General features: G+C 44.7%; 1 protein-coding gene across 1 annotated transcript; it reads right to left on the bottom strand.

Annotated features, from left to right (window-relative positions):
• Positions 1-307: 307 nt before the first annotated feature.
• On the bottom strand, positions 308-11,208 carry LOC115594828 (beta-2 adrenergic receptor-like). The gene is made up of 4 exons (XM_030439082.1): positions 10,942-11,208; positions 5,522-5,651; positions 5,141-5,432; positions 308-4,819 (listed from the first exon to the last, which is right to left on the bottom strand). Exons 2-4 carry the CDS (start codon positions 5,646-5,648, stop codon positions 3,802-3,804), a joined length of 1,437 nt encoding a protein of 478 aa, XP_030294942.1. The 5' UTR covers positions 5,649-5,651; positions 10,942-11,208; the 3' UTR covers positions 308-3,801.
• Between the last annotated feature and the right edge of the window lie 615 nt (positions 11,209-11,823).

Genomic DNA, 11,823 nt, shown 5'->3' with positions numbered 1-11,823 from the left:
TTCTGAGCATTATTTGTGGCTTTTTGGTGGCGGTTTATATTTGGATCCATTTACTGCAGTGTATTGTTGTCGTGCGGTCGTTTCTGGGGTTGATAAAACTCCGTAAATTAGCGGTCTGCTAACTTGATCTCTGGAGAGGGAGTCTAACACAGTTTCACGGTGATTTAGACCATGGATTAAACTTACACCGGAATATCCCTTTAAGTGGAAGCATGCTGATCAAAGTCTCCTCTTTTACTTTTCTCTTTCTGATGACTCGTCTCTTTTGATCACACACAAACACGCAACAGATTCAAACAACGCCGTGTCAAACTTCATTCTTTTACTGACAAAAATATACAACAGCTTATGAATAAATATTTACACAGATGAAATGACATTCATGTGAGTCTGGTGGAGGTAGAAAATGAATTCCGTTCTGCTGCCGAAACACTTCTGAAAACAAAGATTCAGATTCGTCTCGGCGTCCCGACACGGATCGACCGACAGAGTGAAGTGATCCAACGTCCACATGCTTCAACAAACACGAGAAAACATCAAAACAGCTCGTTTGTTCCTTTTTGAGAACGTGATAAATTAATGAACTTGAAATAAAAAAAGGACAGTTATTCCAACCTGTAGTTAATACACAAACACGTTACAATAAAACAACAAATATCCAACGGCATGTTTCAAGCTTTAAAATGCACAAATATCTAATCACGTCACGTCCCGAGTGCACGAAACATAACACACAGACAGACACACACACATGTGCAGATCATATTTACAGTACATACCTTGTTCACGCCAGACCAGTCGCCAGGATAAAATGTTGGCATTTGACATTTCTGCAAACTACAAACTGCGTCATCTCATGTTCACACTACATGTTAATGACCCTGCGTTCATATGTGGAGGTGGAGGGGGACGCTGGTGGAGTTAAGGGTGGAGAAGGCTGCCAAGTCAGTGACTGCAGATCAAGACTGCGTTTCAGCTTTCATGAGCGTGACACCTCGGGCTGAGTACCGAAACCTCGACGTTGATACCGGGCCCTGATGGTCTGTGCCAACACCAGATCACTTCAAGGAGAACTGATATTTTGACAAGATCCCGACTTCTTGTTCTTCTTCATTACCATTTGTGTTTGTGGTGACAAATTTTAAGCCATAATATGATCTTTTCCGAATGCTAACCAGGTGGTTTTTGTTCCTAAACTTAACCACCTGCAACATGAATTAAAGCGATTTGGTTGCGAGCACGGACGGAGTGATTATTTCTATATGTTATCTGATTCTTCCTCAGATAAACGGTTTGTGGTCGGGCTGTAAAGATTCACTGATACGAATCAGTATCGCTTTTAACGTTAAAGATGCGACTACATAAATAAACGGACCCTGTATCGATGCAAATTTACCATTAACGGGTCGATGGCCCGATTCTAAAGTTACGTATTGGTTGACTGAAGCTTTGCTGCTAATGCAGAGCATCTCTCAACTCTCGTAAAAGGTTAAAGGTCAACGCAAGATTCCCCCGAGAGTAACGTTAGGGTATCCAAGGGGAAAACCACATGAACAACAACATGTCTGACAACTCCGAAACTGTTTATAATGCACCAGCTAATCCGAAATCTAAAGTTTGGAAGAGATTTTGATTTTATCAGGAGGGAGATTTGGACAAAAGTCTGTCCATAATGTAAAGTCTGTAGAACAGCTAATAAGTGCAGCGGTAGCACGAAAAATCTGAAGACTCAGCTGGTGAGACGGCGTGGAGAAAACTACACGGGCGACGAGGAGCCTGTGGATGCTAACGTTAGCAACGTTACAGCTAGCACGAGGAAGAACACGCAAGACAACAACATGGATATTAAAGACTTAAAGATGAAGGACTGACGACCTCACACTGTGGCTGAGAGTGATGGCCTTTGAGACATGGTAAGGTAAGCAATGCCACTTTTATAGAATTGCTTTTTTTAATTTATATTGGAAAATTAATGTCTACATTTAAAAGAAAGTATTTAAAATGTATCGTCCCTGAATCGTATCGTCGCTGATGTCATCGAATCGTCTTATGAGGGAGAGATGAACATCACTAGTTTATGGCCACTTTATCAGCTTCACTTGATGCGGTCGCTCTGTAACAGACAGTGTTGTGGAAACACACGAGCTCTGTGTGACAGATTACAGCGCTCGCACTATAACGGAGCTGGAAATGGTAAAACCTACAGAGAGCGGGCAGGCGCTGATGTTGGGAGCGAGAGGGGAAACAGTTCCAGCAGTCGTGACAGTCACAAGTTTTGGATGTTTATCTGCTCTACAAATACACACCAGCAGGATGATTTTTGGACCGGCTGTGAGGTTTATCAGCATGGAATGAAAAAGGTTATTATCATTATAGTAAGACTCTCAGCTGCAGGACAAACAAAAAAGCCTTTTTAAATCTCTGCGTCATGGAGGTTTTAAATGGATGCTGCTGGCAGACGAGGTCGTTAGCGATGCCAACGTGGTGCCAGATTCCTGCTCGTGCTTCCTGCCATGTGGGTTCATGTCTAAGATAACAACTGAGCTTGTTGTGATGCATATCAAACACCACCCGAGGCTGCAGACGGCCTCCAGCTTGAACCTGAACAACACTCACACAGGTACTGTAGCCTTTTATATGCATTTTGGTCTTTTGTACGCACGAACAACAACTGAAGGTCACTGAACATTCTTGGAAAACTCTTGGATCGCACACTTTATCGTCCTCATAGAACATATTCATGACACAAAACACTGAGATTGAATTAATGGTGGAAAAGTGTCTTATGTTTTCATAAAGAACAGATTTATCCAGGAGGATTCTGCGTCACGTTCCAGTGCCTCATCATTTTTGGTCTGTGGTACCTTCGTCGTATGTAATGTAAGCAGGTGAGTTAAAAAGTAACTAAAGTGAAAATCATTCATTGTATTTTCTGTAACTAAGCAACCAGTCACAATGTGGACAAATCTGCTTCCTCCTCACAGCGACACACACAGTGGTTGTGAAAAGTCTTTGCTTTTTCAGTTGTGTTGGCACGGATGCAGACGACTTCTGACCCACAGTTCAGTTCAGTTTAGTTTTGAACCTCGTGTCCAAAAGTACCCACGTACGTGTGGACTGCTGCTCATGTCATTCTATCTACAGACCCTGAAAACTATGTAAGACTGACGGCGTCCCAGAAGAACACGTTGTTTCCTGCCACAGTCAGAACAGTTTTTGGTTATTTTACGTGAGATAGATTTATCTCACAGGTTCAGCGGATGAATCTTTTAATCGGTGATTTACACCGTGCATGATTCACCTCTGTGAAGCTGGAGAGTGTGCAGGAATCTGAACCGGCATCCTTCCTGCCAATTCTTGCCTAACAGCAACTTTTTTTTATTTGGCTGCTTTTAGTAAACGAGCATTTTGGAATGCATGATGACTTTTTGTTATCTAGCAGTCGGTAAAGCATTTTCATTTGGTTACTGTGACACTGACATCGCCTCTCTGTGAACAACAGCCCTGTAATAAGCTGCAGACTGGTGAAGCTCGTAATGAACCCAGTAAACGTTTCTGCAAACCACTGATACATTCACATTTGTACGTGTCATAAGCAACATATAATACCAACATCTGAGCAAGAAGGGAGCTGCAGCTCAAGACTGTGAGAAGAAAACCTCGGGCTTTCACGCTACAAGATCACAGCCTTAAAAAGAAAGCTAAAGTGAGTCATTCTCAACCAAAACAAACTTTTGAGCTTCACCAGATTGCACGGCTTTGCACACACAATTTAACATTAACATTAACATTGTAAATTGGTCAGGCAGTAGAAGCCAGGTTTTCTTTACAACTCCCGTTGGCAGAGTTGTTAGCCTGCCAGCTTTCCAGGGAACCGGGAGCTACCTCCAAAGTCTGCTCGCCAGAAGTCGTCGCAGGATCGAGAGTTAAGGTGCTGTCTCGAATCGAGCTCTCCAAACTGCCCTTCCACCCCAACCTCTGCTGCAAGTCCAGCCCCCGAACACCCTTCAGGTCCGAGTTCCCATTCGTCCTGTTTGGGGACTTTGAGTAGCAGTCTCTGTCCCGGCACCAGCCCCATCCTCTCCTCCCTTTGCCCCTCAGACAGAGTATCCCCTGGAAGCTGTGCCTGAAGTCGGGGCTGCGGCAGTAGATGAGCGGGTTGAAGGCAGAGTTGGAGTATCCCAGCCAGTTGAGGAGTCGGAAGAGCAGCGTGACGTCTCCAAAGTTGAGGAAGGTCATGAGGATGTTGAGGATGAAGAAGGGAAGCCAACACAGCGTGAAGGTTCCCATAATGATCCCCAGAGTTTTCACAGCCTTGTGCTCCTTCAGGCAGAACTTGAGACGCTTCGTGGCCGATTGTCTTCCTTCCCCCTTTTCTGTCCTCGCTCTGCTCTCCACTGACTTCTCCTCCCTCTCAGCGTCTGTACCTGCTGTTTTCTGCATGTTTAGTCTGTACTCCCCGGCTTGTCCTTCCGCCTTGAGTTGATCCAACACAGGACTATCGTTGGGAGTCGTCTGTGCAGTGTAATGCAAGTTATAAAAGTGCCGCTCCCTCCCTCTGATCTTCTCCAGCTGTTTCTGCGCCTCCTGGAAGACCCGGCTGTAGAGGAAGATCATCACCACCAGCGGCAGGTAGAAGGACACGATGGAGGAGCACACGGCGTAGGCTGCGCTGGTGTTGAAATCACAGCACCTCGTGTCGTTCAAGCATTTCAGAGCGTCCTCGTCCGTTGACACCCACAGCTTCAGATGGATGGGCAGGAAGGAGATGAGGGAGGCCACGACCCAAACCCCAAGGATCGCTGCCAAGGCTCGACCCCTGCAGCAGCAGCGAAGACAAGAGAGTGCACACAAATAAGTCAGAGATAGCACGCTGATAATATTATGCTGGCTGTCCAAAACATCCTCTAGAAGAAACATGATAGGAACCATTTGTCGAATCACAAACAGCCTAAATTAAACTGTTCTAATGAGCCAGTTTAGCAAAACACGTCTACGGTATCAGATCTCAGCCCGGCCGCTTCAGAACTCAGGCCAGATTCTAGTTTATGCTTCGTCTTTAACGTTCAATGTGTAACTTCTGCAGGGAGGGGACTCAATATCAAAAAATGACTGCCGAGAATTGAGCGGAGGCTAATACCTGGTGAGTAGCATGGGGTAGCGCAGCGGCGAGGTGATGGCGAGGTAGCGGTCCAGAGCGATCACGCACAGGGTTTCTATACTGGCTGTCACACACAGCACGTCAGTTGCCGTCCAGAATTCACACATGAAGCTCCCGAAATGCCAGGTTCCCAGCAGGATGTAGCTGGACCCAAACGGGACCACGACCAGACCCATGATGAGGTCGGCACAAGCCAGCGAGGCGATGAAGAGGTTGGTGACGGTCTGGAGCCGCTGGAAGCGCAGGATGGCTGTGATCACCAGCACGTTACCTGGACACAAGAACGAGTTCAAGAGACATTTGAATGTTTCCCAAATCAGTTCAACTGATAAACTGCTGATGAATTGTTTCTTAACTTACCAAAAACGATCACCAGAACCAGAATGGCCATTGCGACGCCCAGCAGCACGAGCTTTGCATCATTGTATTGAGGGGGGGAGGTGATGTTGTTTGATTGGTTAGCCGAAGCTAACTCAGCAGTCTCCATGATCTACAGACAGAACACACAGAACAACACAGCTTTGTTTGTAATAGAGGAACTGCTCCCGACACACCCGGCCCTTCTGTTCGTCCTCTGCGTTCATTTGGTTTGTATTTCTGAAAGTTTACGTGTGTGGATCAACAGAGCAGTACCTCCGGTCACCACAGGGAGGCAGTGAAGCTGTGTCGCCAACAGTTCCAGCGAGACACGACCACGGAAGAAGAGGACGTTATTAAAATGGTGGAACTTTTTGAGGACACGATATGAGATATGAGCAATAACTGGGAGGCTGTAGAGGTTCACGTGAGACCGATTTAAATCTGAGTAGCGCCCTCTAGTGGTCGTATCGCTTCACATCCAAGAATGCAGGGAATATATGAGGGCAGCTGTTAAGATAATTCTGCGATAATTTATAACTGGAGGAAGGAGATCAAAAATCAAACAAGGTTTTAATCTTGTACAAGAGGAGCATTCACAGAGCAACAAGCAGGTCTGTTACAAAGTGAAGACTCAATATCTGAAGAGAAAAGCACGGTATATATCCCTCTTTATGGGTGTGTTTTCACTCAATTAGTTCCTAATTTATGACCTGCACTTAAAGGAATACTCCACAGAGAAGGAAGTGATAAGGAAGAGTTAAGCTTCATTGGTCACTCAGTACCAGACATAGGTAATAAAATGGCCTAAAACAAGGTCACAGGTTACAGGTCATGTTAAACAGTTACATTGAACATTCCTGTGTAAGACTTCAATTCACATCTCTCTTCACAAAGTACAAAATTTCCATCACAGCAGTGGCGTTTATATCGTTGGAAAGGACGTATCGATTTTCATACATAGCATCAGCGAGCCTTAAGAGGGTCTTGAAGGTTTGTCCCATGTCCCCTGGGGAAGATGTCAACCTCTCTCAAAGACCAGGGGTAGGGGTAAAAACTGGACACGGGTCAGGGTTACGAGCAGGCTGCAGTTCAGAGTCTTCAGCCGTTTTTATACTGAGCAGCAAGCCGCCAGTTTGGCTGTCCTTTATGTCCTTTAGGCGGTACATTGGGGGTCTGTTTTGTTCCGCCAATATGGATAGACAAATTCGACCGGCTTCCTGTTAGCTGTCTGGTGCTTGAGGCAGCTAACGGAGGGGGGTCCTTTAATAGCGGGGGGTTTAACATCGGCATGTGTTCGACTGAGGAGGCCACGGGTCTATAATTAAGTAAATCTATCAAGAGGCAGTGGCCATTCATGATTAAGCTGCATCCCGCCGGCCGTGAGAGGGCAGCTGCGCAGCAATTCTGACTGACACTGGTGACACTGGGCTAAATATTCTTCCGACCGTATGTTGTATGTCGCTGTTCACGCCCAACTTCGTGCTTCACATCACGTCAAATGTCTGCGGCAGATTGCAGCCTTTACCTGGCTGCAAATGTGGCGTACTTTCTATCTAAAAGGGGCTTTTGACACAGAAGATCTTTCTGGCACTGGGAGCTGATTTACTGCTTGAATTCTAATGAATCTCTGCAGTATCTATTTGGGACCGGAGCCCGCGGCGCTTCAGGTTAGCATGCTGTCTAAATCAATGAAGAGAGGAGAGTTTGTCCTGAACATGCAGGTGAAACATTGCCTCCATTAAGCGAGAGCGACATGGATCGAAATGGAGTTACACCCTTTGGATATCAAGAGATGAAGCTCTGCTGAATGAAGATAAACACATGTGGTCGTTCATATAGACGTTATAATCCCCTGAGGTTGATGACATCTCATCTCATCTTTTATATTTTCTTACTGTTTGTGCCAGTTTTCACGTTTCTATCGCCTTTTTTATGATATTAGATTGAAGAGTCGAAAGGAGAGAAACAGAAATGATGACATGAAGCATCATCAAGTTGTTGTATTAACACACAGTTTGAGCAGAGATTACATTCGACCTCTTGGTTCAGACATAATCACTCCCTGCGAGCGAACGCTGAGTTTACAGGTGAGGATGGATGTCAGCATCAGCCTCGACCAGGCTGTGAATGAACTCTCCCACAGAAAACACAGCTCCTTAAACGCATCGTCAGTAGTCCCGCCTTTATTTCTGTCACTTTGTGACATCACACTACATCTCCATTTGTGTAAACAACCTATTTGGCACGTCAGAATTGATTTAGCACAGCTGCTCTGTTGTTGTTGTTAGCGGTGCTGGGTCGGGCCGGTGTGAGCTGACCAATCAGAGAGGACTGGGTATTCATGGGGGCGGGGCTTAAACAGACAGAGGGGGGACACAGAGCTGTAGAACTGGACCGAATGAGACAACTGATGTGTTTTGAGCACTAAAGCATGTAAACCTGTTCTAGTAGTGACCCAGAATGAAATAAAGGACCTGATAATGAGCAGAATACGTCTCTTTAAAGGGACAGTGTGTAATATATCAAGTATTTAGCGCCATCTAGCTGTGAGGTTCTACATTGCAACACTCCTTTGCTCACCCCTCCCGTTCTGAAGACGTTGGAGACGTTCCGGAAGCTACGGTGGCCCTGACGGACAAGAAACTCATTTTCAAAATATGGACTCTTTCCCAACAGCGTCGAGTATTTCTACTGATTCAAGTAATGAGGTAAAGATGTAGTTAGTTATTGTTATTGTTGGTGACGAGCGCTTTCGCTGAGCTCCCTCTCAGTTCCGCAGTCAAGCTAGCTCTGAGCGAAAACGCGTTTAGCCTCACTACGTAGTACCACGTAGTGCTTTGTGTCCCTCTCGGCAGTCCATAGTTTTTTTAAAACCGGAAAGACATGGCGGCCTCCATAGAGCTTGCCCGTGCTGTGTATATTCAGATAGGTAATTCTTCACTCAGGAGGATAAGTCAGATTGTTGGCAGAGGTAATTGTTCACCAATGAGGACTTACTTATGAACGAAGACGTTGATTAGAGTTAATAAATTACTTAAATCGTTACACACTGTCCCTTTAATGAAAACAGGCTGGATTATCTGAGCGTGAAGGGTTTTTTTACAGCAATGCTCCAGTTGGCAGCAGACACCTGGTGATCCTTGTTCACTGTCCTGACGGTTCTGACCGTCGGGGGATGGGACTGGACTGTAGGAACAGGGAAGTCTACATAGTTTTAGGATTTCGTGTCGTCCTACAGAAGCTACTTATTGTCTGTTCGCCTCGCAGGTGGAGCTGTGTTGACTTTAGTTTTACAGCGTTGCAGCAGGTACAGCTCGTGCTTCTTAATGCCCCTCCGAGTTTCCTTCAGGGGGTGTTTGCTTCACTCGATCTTCTGTGTACACGTGCACTCGTATTAATATGTATGTTGGCGTCACTCCAACACCATCCAAACCCACGGACACATGTTACTGCCCGCTGTAGAGAGAGATGCATTGATTCACACGTGTTTTTCCAGCTCTCCCGTGGTCAGTGAGCAAAGTGTTGGATATTGGGGTGCGTTTCATAATGCCAGCGTGGATCCTGACGGGATTATTCTTTTCTTATGATAATCGTTTGTCATATTTCTTACATTACAGCAGTAATACAGCATATTATCAGTGCTAAACTCCACATATTTATATTGAGAGAGTGCAGAGGTGGTTAGTTAGAGTGCGGCGCAAATGATGGATCTGCTGCAAAGTAATCTGCAGACTTCTTTCTAAAAATCAATCTTTCATTAGCGATGTTTTCAAAGGTTGTTTGAGTTGTAATGAACGACGCACAGCTCAGTCCGCCCCGAACCAGAACAATGCATCAAACAGCAGCCAGCACTGTGAACCAGAGGAATGTTTTCACCTTTAATTCATGTCTGTGAGAGCTTCAGAACACGTCTTTCATTCACTCGGCCTGACGCTTGACCCTGTCACCTTTTACACTAACGACCTCTGACTCCCATCGCTGATTAGATCAATAATCTGGGCGGTTACCTGCACTAATGCATCATCAGGCTCTGCTCCTCCTCTTTACGTGAGCCGTTTAAACAGTCACACAAACACAAAGAAACTCGACCAGCCCTCCCAGGTCGATGATCAAACACAAAAGATTTACGGGGACGTAAGTGTCTCAATATTTAGGCGGAGATATCTCAGTGGTAGTAATTACGCTGAAAACACTATAGATCTACGAGAACACACAGCGTAGTGGAATAAACTGATGAGTGTGAGAGAGGAGAGACGTCTTTGTACATCTTGTGAAAAGCACTTTAACACCCTGATATAAACTAAATATGTTAGAGATGAAAGCTGGTTTGGATTCTCTGAGAATGAATCAGATTCACACCAGAAGAATCGGACATATTTCCGCTAAAGCAGGTTTGGTGAAAGCTTTTTATTCTCCTGCGACAGCTGATAGAACAAAGAAAAGAGGATCTGAGTGATGTTTTTTTATATGTTCAACACAATAGGTGAATATTTCTGCTTCTCATTTCGGAGAAAAGGTTCATATTTGTCGTTAGACCTCAGTAATGTATGTATGTATTACATGTAATCAGGATTAAGGCTGAAGAATCGTTTTAAACGTCGTAAATAAGATCAGAGGATGTTATGAGATATGTTTCACGATCACGACTGCTCCATGTGCTTTTATGAATCTGTGTGTAACTAAACGTGTTGATCAGAGCTGTTAGAGGATGTAAATGTATTTCAGTATAAACAATACAGTCGTGTCCTCAGCAGGGAGTAACAGAACACATGTAACAGGATTACATAATCAGGATACAAAAGAAAAGTTACTGTGTTCTCGTACATTTTACAGAAAAAAAGATGTAATTAGATTACAGATACATTCAGTGAGGAGGGGGGTTACTAACAAGATTAGATTTTTTTAAATTAAGAATTATTAAATAGTCTGTGAGTGACTGAATGTGTTGTAAGTGTGTGATCTGATAAATACACACTCGTTATTAAGATTGCACAAAAGTCGTCTCATTGATTTTTGCTTTTCTCTCATCTCTGTTTGCTGAAGTAATCCAAAGGTGACAGACAGTAATCAGGTTACATTACTGACTACACATTTTAGCAGGTAATCAGTAACTGTATTGGAACACATTTTTAAAGTAACCCTCCCGACTCTGATTGTATTGTAATGCAACCTGACACAAAATAAGAAACTGTGGGTTGCGTGTTGTTGGATCCAAACAGCAGCTGGAACTCATGTCGACGCAATCTGCACTTTATATTTACATAAACAAATGTGTTGAGCTGTTCGAAGGGAAGACTGACATATGCAGAACTTTATATTTTAACTTTTCAGTAAAAAAAAACATGCAATACCATCAAATAATAATGTAAAATTGTCTTGTTTTATTAATATACCTGCAGACAGTGTCGTCAGGTTCTTACCTCCAGGCTGTCTGCTCTGCTTTACAATCCTGTGATCTGATAATCCACTCGCTTTTACATCCACAACACAAAGGATCATTATAATGTGTTTGTCAGGAGCTTCTTCTTCTTCTTCTTCTTCTTCTTCTTCTTCTTCTGGCACACTCTGCCTCGCTCTCTCTCTCCAGCACTCGCTCATGTATCAACACACTCCTTCAGCCCTCGACCACACTTGCCTCTTTAGCAGCAGCTGAGCCCGTCTCCCTCTTTATATGCAAAGCCCTCGTGACATCACAGCAGGACAGTAGCCTATCAGAGGCCAGGGTTTGACTTTTAGTGTATATCGCATGTCTGCAGCACACTGACAGCTCCACAGCACCCACTGCCCCCGCCAGCCCTGGGAAACATCAGGTCTGCAGCCTTCAGTTATTCAGAGAGGGTTTCCAACCACAAGGCTTCACATTCAGACACCAGAGCAGCAAAACCACACACTTCTGCTTTTGGCTGCTGCAGTTTGAATCCACACGGACAACAATTTTCATAAGAGGAACAATTCTGTGGGGCCAAAACATGCAAAAAGCACTGCTTCTCATTTAGCTGACTTTCATGGCTCTGCAGGGTAAATACTCACGCCCACTGTGAGCCTCGCTTCACTTCACACGGTCGTGTTTGGTTGGTGCCATTCACTCACCACAGAGAGGAGGATATGAAACATGTGTGCCAGTTTCATGCTGCATGTTTGTCAAGTTTGATGCAACAAATCAATAAAAACTGAGGACGAGAAGGAGTTTGTGACCATCCTGGTCCGAACGTGAGGAGCTAATGAGGGAGGAGCAGATTTTATATGTCTTTAAACACATCTGGAGGGGATGTTTGAGGGGTTTTGATCCACCGCTAGACGTG

Source organism: Sparus aurata, chromosome 13 (genome assembly GCF_900880675.1).
Source record: "Sparus aurata chromosome 13, fSpaAur1.1, whole genome shotgun sequence".
In the NCBI taxonomy this organism is placed as follows: Eukaryota; Metazoa; Chordata; class Actinopteri; order Spariformes; family Sparidae; genus Sparus; species Sparus aurata.
The sequence above is the reverse complement of the archived record's forward strand: the minus strand, read 5'-3'. Positions and strand labels throughout refer to the sequence as shown.